The sequence below is a fragment of the Blennius ocellaris genome (genome assembly GCF_963422515.1).
Source record: "Blennius ocellaris genome assembly, chromosome: 3".
Lineage (NCBI taxonomy): Eukaryota > Metazoa > Chordata > Actinopteri > Blenniiformes > Blenniidae > Blennius > Blennius ocellaris.
In genome coordinates this window covers 11,860,392-11,876,545 of record NC_137652.1, presented here as the reverse complement: position 1 = coordinate 11,876,545, position 16,154 = coordinate 11,860,392, and the positions used below count along the sequence as shown (strand labels likewise).

Sequence of the window (16,154 nt, the reverse complement as noted above, 5' to 3'; positions counted from 1 at the left end):
TATTAAAAGATCTAGAACATTTAAAACATTTTGGGAGGATTCTGAAATACTGAGCAGTAAAAACACCAACAAAATAGTATCAATTACAAGATAATTATGTGTTAAAATTGTGTTTGTGGCAGAAAAATGAACATTGAGACTTATATTTGAAAAAGAGGTGCATTTATTATTGAAAACTGATAAGTTAAAAAAAACTGAGCAAAAAGCAAAGAGATCTTTCTCTCTCTCTCAAAAAAAAAAAAAAATTTGTACAAATGGTTCATATATATATATATATATATATATATATATCAACCTTTACGTAATCGTTTTTAAATTTCTCACCTAAACACACGGTTGATTTAACCAACTAAAAGAAAAGACAATATATAATTAATACATACTTCATGCTATGGCAAAAAAAAAAGGGAATGGTAACCAAGCCAAAGCATTTTGGTATTCAAACCACAATGCCAGACGGTGTAAGGCAAAAGCAGCCCCCGGACTGCAGCGCTACAAGTTCTGTCCTGCACTCCAAGTCAGTAGAGAGCAGCTTGTAATGAACCCATTTACTGATTATATGCCATTATTGTTTTGTTTGGTCAAAATATTGCAAGACTCACTTAGAATTTTCGGATACAAATGCAAGGGCAGAATGTATAAATACATGAGATTTTATTTGATAAAAGAATTAAGGGTATTTCAATGAGACTCTGGATTTTTGGTTTAAAGAAGACACGTATAAGAAGACCTACAATTTCACAGCAAAAACCTCACACTTTTTTGGGGTGGGGGGCGCTACGGTAATACAAGTGGAAGATTTTTTTTTGTTTTTAATTTTTGTGATTGAAAGTTAACTGAGGAAATTGGAGACGAGAAGACGGAGCCAATCCAGAGGCTGCCACAGGAAGAGATGATAAGAAAACAGACTCCAGTGCAACAAGATTCTTGAAACCTAAACCCGGAAGAACAAAATGCATGAAAAACTGGAAGAAAGTAAAAAAAAAAATAAATAAATTGGGAAGAAACACAGATTGTCGGGGTTTTTTTGTGTTTTTTTTTTTAAGAGGGTCACTCAGAAGAATCAATGATGGAAGTAAAGCATGGTAGGGAAGCGAGAAGAGTGATAGTAATACTTTGTTTGGTGCACACACCAGTCACTAGGATGCACTTTGTTTTGCATAAATCTCTTCACAATAAAGGGTAATTCTCTTTAGGGACTTTAACATGTTCTCCATAAATAGTTTGTCACCAACATTTTATCGGCATGTTTTTGTTTTTGTTTTTAACTTTCAGCATTCAGGATTTTGTTTCAGTCACTTCATCATTCCTGCAAACAAACCCCAACAAGACAAAAGGAAAAAGAAACTTCCTCTCACCCGTGTTACCACACAGACGATACAACAAAATCGTTGGATTTTCTTCACCTCGGGTCCGTACATACGAATCACAAAACAGAGATGACTGTTTGTCATCTTCAACAGCATCAACAAAATATTATCATCCAATTGCAGAACAACCTGCCCCTTTGACTTCCCTTCAATCATTCAGCAAGGTCTGATAAAAACGACGTTCATTGAGAACGAGAACAGATAATGTCACATTTGCCTCTTAATTTTAAACAAATGCGTCATCGGAAGTCTCCCTGAGGTGGTTGGACTGTATCGCTGCTAAATAACGGCGGGATCTCGTATTGCAGCAGGAAGAATTAAATAAGAACAGCTGGCAGTGGAAACAAAAAGTTCGGTGAGATGCTGAGAGAAGGTTCCTTTGAATGTCACTTTAAAGTTGGAAAGATGTGATTTACTGGGAAGCTCTAGTCACTGGGGATGCTCTGCAGGTAGGTGAGGATTTGTTGGATCTTCACCAGGCGCTCTTTGAGGCTGGTCATTGATAGGACAGAGAGCTGGTACCGAGGGTCAATAGGCAGAACCGCCAGCAGCCACCAGCAGCAAGCTGGACCGTTGGGAGTGGCCTACCGGAAAGATGGAGAGAGGAAAGAGAGCTTCAACAAAAAGATTTTGTTTTGTTTTGTTCCTCATCAGCATGCAACCAATATTTAACATATATATATAAAACAAGTAATAGAAACCGGTATTCCAGGGATCTACACGTCGAAAGCCCCTGTGCGACTTCCATTCAGGGATTTGTGACACTATTTATAGTACAAAGGTTTCATTGTTCCCCTAACAGCCCACTTGTGGTGTTAAGACATTATGCACGAAGAAAAGCTATTTATCCATAGCTCTGCTTCAAACTAATCTGCTCACATAACATACATTTATAGTTTTTTGGTTGTTTTTTCTTTTTATCACTTTGAACTAGCGCCAAGCTTCTTCCTCTACAGTTTGTTTAGAATTTCAGCACATTCGGTTCCATAGCTGAAAATAAATGACGTACTGAACATCCCTGACACAGACATGAGATAACACACCCCTGATCCTTCACAGTCCTCCACACAGGAATGCAATCCTGCATCATAGTTGCACAGCTGAAGGAAACCGTTTCCTGGAGTTACTGACAGCCTGAGCCTGTTACAAAATGTGCTCAGAAGGACTTTTGGTTGACGTCTGCTTCCTCTCATTTTTAGAGAAATGTTGGGACCATTAACAAAACAAAATGTGAGTAATGCTCTGGGTTAAATATGCTTAGAAATTACATAACTGCACCAAAAGCATGTATATCTATATATGTTTTTTTTAGTTAAGTGTTCACATGGTCGCTTTGGGGATTCTTGTCATGACACTGCTCTGACGCAACAGGACCAGTGGGATTAGGTATGAGGGCCCCCATTAAGCTCTTTAGCCTATATTGTCAACAGACCCCACCCACAGTTGTCCTAAGAAGAGATTGGTAATCCCCTTCAGCGCCTCAGGGTGCAGGCCAGAGCCACAGAGGAGCGCACTCAGCAAGTGTGTGCTCCATTAATTCTTCTTAAGGCAGGTGAATCCACGGTAATGTGGGTTCCCCCAAAAGGCAAGTGTGTCAGGAGACGCTCCAATTATAGACTCAGAAAGTGGCTTGTATTACAGGCACGAGTAGTAAAAGCTTGACAAATCCTACTGTATTTAGAAAATGAAATCACTGTTTGTCCGAGACAAACTAACCAGCCACTCCCATCAGGCACACTTGTACGTTCTACTGTGATCCGATACAATAGATTCAACATTAAGTGTAGTTTTGCAGAAATAATAACTTTAAACCGTGATCCTGAAAAGGATAAAGTAGTATAGAAGGTGGATGAAAAGACCAACTCTAAAATGTAGTTTTAAGGCTGTCATCTCCATGATTAGTATTGAGGAGGTTGACTGGAATGACGTTGATGAACACGTCATTAACACACACACGAGAGGGCCAGTACATCAGGATCCTCCTTCAATCTGGCTCAAATCTGCCACTTACTACAACCTCAGTATAAATATTTCGGTAGAAAAATCCTGTTTATGGTCATATTAACATGCACTCACTCACTCCTACTGAGGTGGTGGGAGATCTATTATGTAAACATCATCTCAAAAAGCTTCGTTATGATGAATGATCTATGGCTTACAGCTTTGCACGCCACAGATTTGAGCATTCTGTTCACAACAGTCAACACAGCCGGCTTTGCGGTTAAACCCAAACAAACATCTCTCAGCTCAACGAGCTTCATCGTAATACAAATTAGCTGCTAAATATATGGGGATTGCTCAGGGATTATTAAATGGCGAGGTGTGAGAGTATGGCTGCACTGTGTCGGAGTTGTACCTGGATGTCAGGTTCTCGTGCTGGCATTGGTCCGAAGTGCTGCAGGATCTGGTTGTGGAAGCGGATCTTGAGGTTCTGGAACCAGACTCGGGCCTGCTCGTACACTTCATCGTGCAGTTCTTGTAGTCTCTCTTGTTCCTCGCTGTCCTCCACCTATCAGGTGAAAATTGACCCATTAATAAAGCAACACTTTGGTAGGAAAACTGGGAACATCTTCTAAGAATGTTTCATACTTTGCTGTCTTTCAAGTGCTCAATGTCAGCAGTGCTGTAACCATCTTTCGTTCCTCTCGACAGAACACGGAAGCGTTTTCCTCCAATAGTGTCGACTACTGAACGTCCATCGGGGAGGAAATGGACACTCCTGATGATAAGCATGCAGCCGTAGTCTACAAATCTGCAAGGAAGAAAACAATGGTTTATTTAGATGATGAGGCTGCTGCAGATTGTTCCAATGGTTAATCAAAATGCCACACAGGTCCATTTATATGAAGAGATGTTGGCATACATAGAAAATCCATAAAGGCAACTTTCTCTCTTTTCACGCGTGTCCTATAATATCTGTTGTATGCATCGTAATTAATCCACAAATAAACATTTTGTATGCGTGTGTGCTCGCTCACCCTTTCTGTGGATCATTGATACACATCCCAAACTGCCGCGTGCCTGTTTCCATGCAGCGGCGGATCATGAGGCGATAGCGGGGCTCGAAGACGTGCAGGGGACAAGGCACAGTTGGGTAAGCCATGGTACACACAAAGATAGGCACATTCTTGGTCAGGCTGTGGGAAAAGGAATCAAAAGAGAGAGAGAGAGAGAGAGGCACTTCAGACACTTGATCCTGAACATTCGCTGGTCGACGTAGAGATGAACAGAATGAGCTGCTTACTCAGAAAGCTCTCTGGTCTCCTCCAGATGTGTTTTTGCCCTCTCCGCATACTCCTGACTCAAATACTGTTTGATTAGCGTGTCCAAGACCGTTGTCACCACGTACTTCCTACATGCTAGATACTGGAAAGAGTAAAATCTATATTATTGATTGCAAAACAGAATGAAAAAGAAAGCATGCTTCCACTAGTACAGTGTGGTCACTCAACGGAAAACACTTAATATCCAGACAAAGGCTGGTCTCTCACCTCTTTCAGACTCTCTTTACAGAGCGGACACTGAGGCGTATGATCCAAGCACCGTTCCAGGCACTTTTTACAGAAGGTGTGGCCACACGGTGTCGTCACGGGCTCGTAGAACAATCTGAATCCAGTCAAAGATGTGGGGGGGGGAGAAAAAATAAAATCAGCAGGTTGTTCGGCAGTCTCCCTGTTGGTTGATTTATAGCAGTGCTGATGTAAGCTGATGTCTAGCACCAGTGTGTCCTTACCTCATGCAGAGGGAGCACTCCAAATCGTTGGCATCCAGCTGATGCTCAGGAACACTTCTGCAGGTTTTAGCTTTGGTTATCTGCTGTTTAGAGTCGGTTGCCAAACCTGTACAGAGTGAGGGAGAAGGTGTTCATCACCTGAATACATATAATGCTTCTTCATGAAACGTTAGTATCCATATAGATGCATGCACTAAGCATTAATTCAACAGTTTATTAGTTCTATTATTATTCAGGTTTTGAGTATTTATTGATGACGTTGCTGAAACATTAGTAGCAGAAGAGATCAGATTTTAACACACCTTGTTTTTTATGTTTGCCACTGCCATTGTCCACAACACAGGGCTCTATGTCTGATACCGACAGCTTCCTCTTCAGTAGACTCCCCTTCTCCTGGTCTCCCAGTTGAGGAGCAGAACAAACTCTTTTGAGCCCCTCCTCCCAAAAGCCGTAGCCATGCATCCGTAGTGAATGAGCGCGACTCAGACCGGGACGCTCCAGACTTTCCCAGCGTTTCTGGATAGAATGACAGAAGATTAAGAGTAAGAGGAAGACGGTAGTTCCTCAACGGGTGAGGCAACATCTGCTTTGACTGGACTCATGAGTTCTGAATCATTATTCAATGTGCCAGTACCTCCTGGTTTTCCAGATGGTGTGCAGAGGCAGCGTGGGCCTGGTGTTGGTGTCGTCTCTGGACGGGGCTCTGTGGTTCGGCTTCAGCGTCGGCAGCAACGGTTTTACTGCGCAAGTGTGGCAGCGTGTTGTGGGTCGTTTCCCTCAGGCCGACCTTGACGTTCTTATCAGCCGGGGACAGCAAGTCACACAGGATCTGTAGAAGGCGTTTCGTTCGTCATTTGATTGGATTTGAATGGGTTTCAAAATGTACCACGTACGAGTTTGTAGTGATGGAAAACAATCCAGTTTTATAACCACAACATCACAGCTGAACTTAGCCGACTGCACAGAATGTGACCTCGAATCAAAAGGCTTGATGAATCACACAGCAAGTGTACTTCTTTCCAATAACTGTGTTCCCAGTCAGGTGAAGGTGCTAGAGATTAGTCATTATTGTTTATCTTTCATCGGTATATTTCAATGCTTCATCATCACATAAAGAGTTCGGATGGTGTCGTCGTGGTCATCGCTCTCGTCTCTCAGCAACAATATCCATGGTTTGAGTTGGGGCCTCTCTTTACAAAGTTTGCACATTTTCATGTGGAATTCTCCCAGTAAATTGGTCCAAAACCACATGCAAGTTTAACAGGTGAGCGTAAATTGTGTGACTGTCTGTCTGTTTGCCCCGTGACAGACTGCTGCGGCCTATTCACCATGTACCCGACCTTCACCACTGCCAGCTGGGAGTTGCTCCAACACCCCATGATGGATGTCATCTCTAAGTGAGGCATTAAATTATGACAAGGCAGCCAATAGATGACATTTTCATTATGCCGCTGCTTAATTTATTTTGGTATGGAAACCCTCTTTGTTCACCGGGTGAAAACATCAAACATGAAGTTGCAAAAACACCAACATTTTGTAATGAGTTGAATTTTGCAATTGTTGAATCGCAGGATGACAATCGTCACGTTATGATTAAAACATGTGAGGCCCATTTATTATTTAGGTTTCTGTGATTTATGTAACTCCATTGATGTGCTCTGCCTAATGCTGTTAGCATCACTTATTAGAGTCACAAGATCTCACCCGAGAACCACTTATGTAACTCCATGACATATGACCACTGAAGGAGACAGAAAATTGTTTTATTCTGAGAAGGTAGAAAAATAAGGCATGTCTGACAGTTTCCCGTAATCGTGTATAGTTGAAAGCAATTGGAACAACCTTTCTGATCACGACTGTTTTGCCTTTGAGCTCTAAACGTGAAAAATGTTTGACATCATCCTACAACAATGTTATTTGTATTAACTTCTTGTCAAACAGCGACAAGTGTGAAATTAATTGTACGATGATTAGTATTTCCACATGAATTCAGTGCTAGTTATATTTGGCAATAGCTATGATAGCTTTAAGAATTTTTCTCACAAGAGATTTCCTTATTTAAGTATAAATTACCAGAATAATATGAGTACAATGTGTAATCTAATAAAAAAAAAACAGCTTTACTAAAGGTCCTTTCATAAAAATGCGTGTTTAAAAATAAGACATCCATTTGGGCAACTGCAGTGTTTGTTTTGGAATTAGACTTAAGTAGGGTTTTATGATCCATGGCAAGACGAGGGACGATTGAGTCAATCTAGTACAACAGCAAATATGCAATGTAATAACACAGCACTTGGGTTTGTCCTGTAAAGATTACAACCTTATGTTGCATCTATCAAGTCAAAGAACTAAGACGCTCATTCTTCCCTAAAGCCTGAAAGTACAAACACCAATGCAGCGTGCAACTCACCACGGCCTCTATGGAGAATGTGACCTCAGCTGACGCTCCGTATCTCACTTCAGTGAGATGAGCAAAAGCAACATATCTTTGATTTTTCCCACAAACTGCCAGCAAATGAATCATTCCTCTTTAAACAGCCTCACCTTTTCCACTTGTCTTTTAGCGCAGGGGAAGTCCGCGTTCACAGCCAGACAGTGGAGGAAGACTTGGAGAGACTCATCCACTTGGCCCATCTCATGCAGGACCATCGCTTTCCTGAACAAAGCCTGTGAGGGCAGAGAGGAGAGACGGCTATTTGACTTCTGCGTCAGAACTGATTGTCACTAAGACGGTTTTCTCTCTCCATTGCCCTCTATTGGGACTGTGTCCGCATCTATGTGCACACAATCAGATTTATACTTTGAAACAAGGCTGCTGTCGGTAGGAATGAACATCCTGTGCACAGAAATCTTAATTGACATTTTATATTTACATAGTGTGCCTTTACCTCACAATGGATTTTATTTTATTTTCATCTCAACATTTCAGGTTTATATTCATATGCATTTCAGTGAAATATACAATAAAGTTATGCAATACATAATGCTGCCTCACACGTGAAGCCTGATAAAGCAGAAGAATAAAAGGCTAAAATGAGAAATCATAGCAAAACGAAGTCCTACCTGAAAACTAAAAACTAATTCATTACAAGCGGCAGTCTACTCAAAAATCTGAAACTGATGTTTGTCGATATAAAAAATCAACAAATCAGACATAATGTAGCATGATTTTAGTAACGGCATAAATCAGTACTCCATGTTATACCGTCCGCTTCAACACAGTCAGTCATTAACAACTTTGACCTTAATCATTGTCTTCTTCGTCACCATCTCAAAAACTTTTACTGTTACAAAGTTACCAAAACAATCCTTCCAACAGAAAACGTAAACGTTAACAAGATAACATTGAAACAGACAAATGAATGATTGAATAAAACCTCTTAACTGACCTACAATTCACAATCATTAACGTCTTAAAATAAACCGTTCTTGGAACCGGTTGGCTGACCAACATATCAGAAGACTACCGCCAGCCGAACACAAGCCGGATCCCAGTGAGTAAAAAAAAAAACCGCTTGTGTCAGCCGACAAACAAAACCTGGCAACGCCACCTTTAACTTTGGCACCAACCATGTGATTGGCAGAGACTCCAGTGGAATTACAAACAAATACTGTAATGCTAATGTCATTACTTTGTTGATTGTTTCAGCCAAAGTGTTATTCTGGATCATCCACATAAACATGACTCTGGCAGGGAAAGTGCAGTAAAGCTTATCGGTTAATATATTTTTATGTTTAGGGTGAGGTAACAAATGACTGTGTGACTTACTTCAGCAGAAGAGCCAGACCTGAGGCAATACTCAGTGTCTTCCAAAGCCAGATGATACTGTTTAAGAGTCGTGTACGCTTCCGCCCGAGACAGTCGCGCCACCATCGTTGGATCTGAATCTGTGGTGGGAGTAAGGGAAAGGAAAGATGTTTAAAAAAAAAAATAAAAATCTTCACTGACAAAAACAAATGTTTACGTATCGAGAGTTTCCTTTTAGCACTGGAAAGGTCATGCAAGTTTGACTATCTTACATAAGTAACACCCGTGCAATCCCTGACATTACATTGAAATGTACATGCCCGAGCCTCTTGTAAGTGCACAGACAGCTACCGTTTACCTACGTTAAGCATAGAAAATACCCTGCAGGTCATACAATACATATCAACATCACAACCACACATCAGATAACAACGATGGAAATCCCTTCTTCTCAAGCGGAAGGAAATGCAGCTGAAGTTTTAAAGAGCAAGTCAGTGGATTTTTTTAGATCTATTTTTCCAACTCAAAATCTCAAATGTACTTTAACAGCAAACAACTGGCCTTTTGAAGCTGGTTGTTTATTATCATCATTATGAAATCTTATTAAGGAATATTTGGCATATAGGCAGACAGTTTTTGTGAACAAAGGATTTATCTGAAGTAAAGATATATACGCGTGTATTTTTTGGGACGCAGACAAATTTCAGATTCAGACATGATGAGGCATTCCTTCGACAGCAGTCTGTCCTGCACACATGACTGACTCAAAGATGACGTTACCTCAGAGGTGTAGTCAGTTTTGTGTTTTTAGTTCAAATTTCTCAGCGTACAATAAATCCTCATGATGCAACACTTTTAACTGAGACAAATGAAGGAGTGGATCTATTTTTTCCCCCCCAATGTAAAACGCATTCAAATCCCCACCACTGCTGATATTGCTCTTTAGAATATCAGTGAAATGCACAAGGCTATCTGGGAATGTGCCTCCTTCTTCCGCCACTGTGGAAAAGCAGTGTCAAAAGCAGGTGGCGTGACTGAATCACTCGCAGTCCACATCCTTGGCTCAGTGTTCCAGTGGCAGTCTTCCGGGTCAGAACGCGATGTACAGACAGAACCAGGACGCTTCTTGAAGGCTACGCAGAAAATGTTAACAGGCTGTGACAGATACTGCTGGTTGTGCAACACATAGTGGTGGTATGATATCGTCCATTGCTTTTTACTTTCGCTGTATCAAAACCTCTGGTGCTGTAATACAGTACAGCAAACAAATGGATCCTTTGAATGGAAAGAAGTCACTGGTTTTTGTTACATGTGGAAGTGGAGCCAAGATATACAATGCTTTGCCCAATACTTTAGCTCTCAAACTCTGACTCATCAGAATTAGAGCTGAGGAACGAGTTCCAAATCAATCAAATGTGTGTAAGGATGTCTCATATTGGCAAAAACATATGGTCTTCAACACCTTTAAACAGCTCAATGTGGAATCTGTCGTTACAGAACACAAAAAACAAATAACTAAATGTTTAGTTTTAACATTACCAAAACTATTCACTGATTAATACAAATACATTTTGTTGGATAAACTTGACTTCTTTGAGCTCATGTGGAGCTCAGGATATTGTGTCCTAAAAAAATGGCATACTGCTCTTAAATGTTTGCATAACAAAGGTCAATATGGATACAGCAGATTACATTGGCTATTATATCGCACTAAGATTGACAGATAGCAATCAAGCTGATGTGCTGTAAGTCGGTACATTTACAGGGATGTTGTGTGCACCACTTCTATTTGCCCCAACCTGAACAGGAAGGTTTTCTGCAGGAGAATCAGACTGATAATTTGGTTGAGAAAAAAAAAAAAAGAAGCCTGCTCTACCTCCCAGGCTGCACCCACAATGCACCTTGGCATTTCAGGGTGTATTTATACTTTCTAGTTCACAAGGGCAAGGCATAGTATTTGTAGTACTTTCTATGTTTTTAATCAAACAGTGATTGGCAGTTTCCGGTTTTACTGGAGTCATGATTGTAGAGAATACTGAACAGCATTAAGAGATAATAATAATAATAATAATAATGAGTAGTGGCGATCATGTTGATCTTGATTTTTATTTTTAGGAGGGTATTTGATAGATCTTTGTATTTTTGCCTATGGAGCACAATGCGCCTCTGTGCAATGTAACTTAGATTCAGAACGGTTCGTTGGAGTGTGCAATCAAAGGAGGATATCATGCGTGATGAACTCTTTATCCCGTTCAGTCACGCCACACGCTGCAACATTGCACACCACCGACATGTTATCTACTATCAGGTTACATATGTAACCTGAATAAATGACTTATGAAACCACGGTTTGTAACGGCCATGACAATTACAAAATATAAGCACTCTCCCTCTCTTGATAGGTTACAAAACCTGCCACAATATGTGTCACGACCTCCCTTATGCAACCCGCAGACAGCGCGCACGCGCAAGAGTGACATTTCGTAAGCATGGTCGCGAGCAGCCAATGGGAGGACGCGGACTCCAGAACAACACGCGACGGAATGAATGTTGGTCAGTAGAACTCCACTTATCCCTGCAGGAGATAATGACAACAAATACAATCGCAGGATCATGCCCCAGTTAAGGATGTAAAGTTTTCATTCACAAAAGAAGAAAAAGAAGAAGAAAAAAAAACACACCACACAATTCCCGTCATGTAATCACGCCCCAAACACACCACTGTCTCCTCACCCCTGGCTGTAAAAGTGATTCACGTCACCCACCTGACTGGATAATATCGGTCGCTAGTGCCACGGCGTCCTTGAAGCGTTCCCCCGAACACAACGCCTCCACCTCCCCTAACGTTTTGGACAGTTTCAGCTCGTCCGGGAACCATTTGTCCAAGAGTCCGCATAGAATCACGTTGGCTTTCTCCTCGCCCGACACGGGCTCGGCGCACAGCTTGCACTTGGAGAGGAGCCTCCGTTGTAAACACCTTTTACAGTACGAGTGTCCGCAGGCCGCCGTCACGGCTTCCCCCAGGAAGCCGCGGCAGCTGGGGCAGTTGAAGACGAGCTCCCCGGCGCCGTCGCCGGCGTCCCGACCCCGGCCGCAGGACGCCTCGGGCCCGCTCGCTTTACTCTTAAAGTTGTGCAGGATACAGTCCACAAAAGTGCTGAGTTGCTCGGGCCGTGCGGGTTCGTACCGCATGGCCACCGAGAACCAGTCGATAGCTTCTTTGAGGCAGTTCTGGGACGCTAAAGTGTTGGCTTTGTGCAGGATAAGTTGATGGTGGTCCTCCTCATCCTCCTCGGAGACGTTGCCGTCCCAGTCTGCGCCGATGAAGAAGGCGCGCCTCTCCTCCGGCCTCTCCTCCACCTGCGACTGGATTGACATTATTATCACAACCGGGACGGGGAGAAAAAAAATAATGTTATGAAGCTGTGGGGGTTCTTTCGTTGGCCTTTCTATACATTTCTACAGCTGCTCGTGGTCCTTTACAAGCAGTAGTGAGAGGACTTTCCCGTGGAGACTCGTTCGTTACGTAAAAAAAAAAAAGAAAAAAGCACTTACCACGTGATGCCCAAACGGGCGCTCTGATTGGCCGGGACGCCTCGGTTACAAAACCTCGAGCTGGAAAGTTTCGTAACTGCGGAAGAGACGCAGTGAAGTTGATGTCAGAATTTACTGTGCCCCCTTTCAGCTCCACTTAAACTTCACCTGCCCTCACAGACGCCATTCTCTCCCCCATCCAGTTAACTGACCCATAAACATGATGGTCGCCACTTTCTCCTCTACCATCCCGTGATAGGCTGCAGGTTTTGAAAAGAGTTTGGAGTTTTTCCACAGAAGTCACATTCGGTGCTGCTTGTGTAACGCGATTTTGTAACGCTTTCGTTTTTACGTAATTTGTTTAATCTCACAAAACTTCTTTATCTATCGTCGTCTGCTGCTGTAAATAATAATAACAATAATAATAATAATAATAATCCAAGAGCAATGCACTGTTCCAGGAATACAATAAAACGTTATGCATTGTGTTGACGTATAAAGGAGTAGATCATAGAGATCACAATATAGAAACAACTGCAGACAACTATTAAACATTAAAACAAGGGGATTAAGTATCCCAATCTAAAAATTAAGGAAATTATGAAATACATTAAAACAAAGCAATTAAAAAGGGGATAAAAAGAATAATAATGAAAGTAAAAGATTAGATTTATGAAGGTAAAGATAATAAAATAAGTGAAATCGATCGATTAATGGAATGCCTGAGCAAACAAGTGTTTTAAGGTCTAATTTAAAACACACTCCATTTAGTGTATAGTAATTAAAAGCTGATTCACCTTGTGACTTCTGAGTCTAATACACACAGTTAACCTCTTCAGACCTTCACCTGAGGTCTGGATGTTTCAAATTCTATAAGAAAATCTGAGACGTATTTAAGGGAGGCCCAATACCATTCGATGCTTTATTGGCCATAAGATTAAGATGTAAGTTAAGATTAAAAAAAATAAAATAAAATAAAAAAATAACACATTTAGTTTAAGTGTATCTATTAATTGGTCATTGTGTGCCTGGATTTCTTTAACAAGTTGATTGTTTATATTTATGAAAAGGGTACAGAATTACAATGTATACATCATACCCCACATAAAAAAGATAATTGAAATGAAATTAAGATAAACAAAAATGCTGGATCATGTTCACAATATCCAATTGTGTAAAAGAAAGAAAACATAAAAAAGCTTAAAAAGAAGCACAATTCGATGTGAATTGTCACAAAGCTGGACAAACACAAATGATCTCTGTATAGATTGTACTTATTATTTTCCTTCTTTAAAGCTATGTGTTTTCAGCCTTAGTGTAAGATAGAAGGAAGTACTTTCAGGTATATCTGCACATACATACATACGTTTTGTCATATATATTACCACTGTGAATTGTGACATGTGTCCTCTTACCTACATTTAGGATAATATGACTGTATCCTGGATTTGGATCAAACACGGTAAGGTACATTTATTCTTACCCGAAGTTAAATGGGTCAGGCATGAGTTGCAGTTGACCTGCTATTTACTATTTATATAATTATCTCTTCAATGCAAAACAGCTGTTGCCTGCTGGTAGCCCTCAATCAACTTTACACAGATCACATATTTCCATATGAATACAGAGTGGATCATAAGCCTAAATGCACATAAACTTTTTTTTTTAACCTTTTATATCTTTTGTATGTTTATGGGTCCATAAAGAAGTAATACATGTACAAAAATAAGATCCACCAGCAAGATCTGTTAATAAATTCCTATATTTTAATGTTAAAGTGAGATGGCTTGTGGCCTTTTCAAACACCTTACAGCTGTGCTTACTTAAACGCTGCAAGTGGCCGTCCATTCATTTATCACTTAGGTAGTGTAACAGTAGATTCATGGAACTCATGGGGAAGAATTTGGATTTTCTATTCTTGGAAGGTCCTTATGTAATGTTGTTGGAGATATGATATTAGGCAGACACTTTCGGTGTGGGGCCTCAAAAAGCATGAGGAGACACTGCTCCCTAGCGGCCAATGTGCACTAGAACTAATTTGCCCATTGTTTTGGACATTTATTTTTATAGTAGCGATCACTTAAAGAATGCAATTATTTTTTCTTTTGAAAAAGAATATTATAATCCACATATTGTATGATGTGACTGTTTAGGTCAGGGTTAGGAAACCTTGATCATTGTGAGGGCGAGTGTCGCTCCCAAAGGGCCAATTTGGGATTGAGTAACTTTAAAACCAAGGTGTATTACAATTATGGTAACTAATAAAAAAAAAACATACTGTATGTCTTTAAATCAGATTCATCAAACCAACATATAATTAAGTGTTAATTATATCAGTTAAAAATATTCTACACAGAATAATTAAAAAGAAGAATTTCTACAGGTGTAGAAAAGTGATGTTGATGTAGCTACAATAAAAAGTCTGCAGAGGGCAGTATTGAGCTGTAGAAGATTTTGCCGTATGCTTTGTGACACCTGGCGTTTGGCTGGACACGATTCAGTGACACAGCAGCTCATGTGTCCCAACTCACCTTCAGCCTGAATTTATAACCGAGGTCTGGGGACTCTTTCACCAGGCATGTTTCTGTCCCCCACTGCTGATAATACCGCAATTCAGACAAGTCATTAATATGAGCTGAATGTACTGTTGGTATCTAAACATGTAGGTGAGATTGAAGATTCAATAACAGAGACAATATTTCTTTTCATTTCCAGTCTTCTTATCCATGATAATTTAGTGATGTGAAATTGTCATCTATCTTTGTCTCAACTGACTCACAGGAGGTCTGTGTCATCCACCACCCTTTGGTTTGCTTCCCTTTGTCTGTCACACTTGCACTCAAATACTTGACTGCAACAAATACTTTACAGCAGTATCTCTGATTGATTTACCAAATTTATGCTTGGAACAAACTCCCATTTTCAAAAAGCTGAGAAGGAAACCTTCAGATAACTTTCATGAGCGAAATGTTGCTTTACATTATCAAGACTATGCATGTTCTATCTGTGTGTGTTGACATTTTCCCTCTGTGAGTGTGAGTGGTTGCCCTGTGATGACCTGTGCAGGTTTTATCCTGCTCTCACCCATATAAAAACTTACCTTAAATTGCTCAGTTTTAGTAGATTGGACCTCCCAAATCTTCCAAACAATTAGGACATTGCAGTGAAATCTTGATATTTTGTATATCTGTGTAAAGGTATATCACTAATATGCCATGTTTACATCCACAATAGTCGATCGAGGACAAACTGATCTCTCTTTCATGAATCACAAACTTCCGTTCTTACCTCTAGAATTCTTGGAATATCAAGTTATATTGAGGAATCATATGAGGTCAACTGTAGAAATGTTATGTTACTAAACGTTCATTCTTTTCTATGTTGACTATTAAAATACAGTCTTATCGTGATGACATACCATGTATGTTGCCACAACATTGCAAGTGCTCCATCAGAGCATTCCAGTTTTTAAAAAAAAACCCAAAGAAAACAAAACATTCATGAACCAGAGTTCCTTTCTGATATTTGACAGATCTATGGGATTTCTTTTCATGGATTTCGGAGCAGAAGCTGTGGAGGGAAAAAAAAGCCCACAAAACAACAACCCAACAACTCCTGCCTTACCTGCAAAATATGAAGTGATAAACAAGACACTAAAGCAGTTGAGCCCTTGAGCATCGGACATGCTTGTCAGAAGTGTAATGAAGACAAATGACTGTACACAGGTAAATGGAAGAATATTCCTTGTGATGTTATGCAATTACACTGT

At 40.5% G+C, this 16,154-nt stretch overlaps 1 protein-coding gene across 1 annotated transcript; it reads right to left on the bottom strand.

The window, feature by feature from the left end:
* Positions 1-163: 163 nt before the first annotated feature.
* Positions 164-12,343, bottom strand: lonrf1 (LON peptidase N-terminal domain and ring finger 1). The gene is made up of 12 exons (XM_080494328.1): positions 11,617-12,343; positions 8,873-8,991; positions 7,648-7,770; positions 5,738-5,932; positions 5,406-5,619; positions 5,104-5,209; positions 4,862-4,976; positions 4,615-4,736; positions 4,349-4,507; positions 3,960-4,122; positions 3,727-3,879; positions 164-1,954 (listed from the first exon to the last, which is right to left on the bottom strand). Exons 1-12 carry the CDS (start codon positions 12,227-12,229, stop codon positions 1,796-1,798), a joined length of 2,241 nt encoding a protein of 746 aa, XP_080350454.1. The 5' UTR covers positions 12,230-12,343; the 3' UTR covers positions 164-1,795.
* Positions 12,344-16,154: the final 3,811 nt, after the last annotated feature.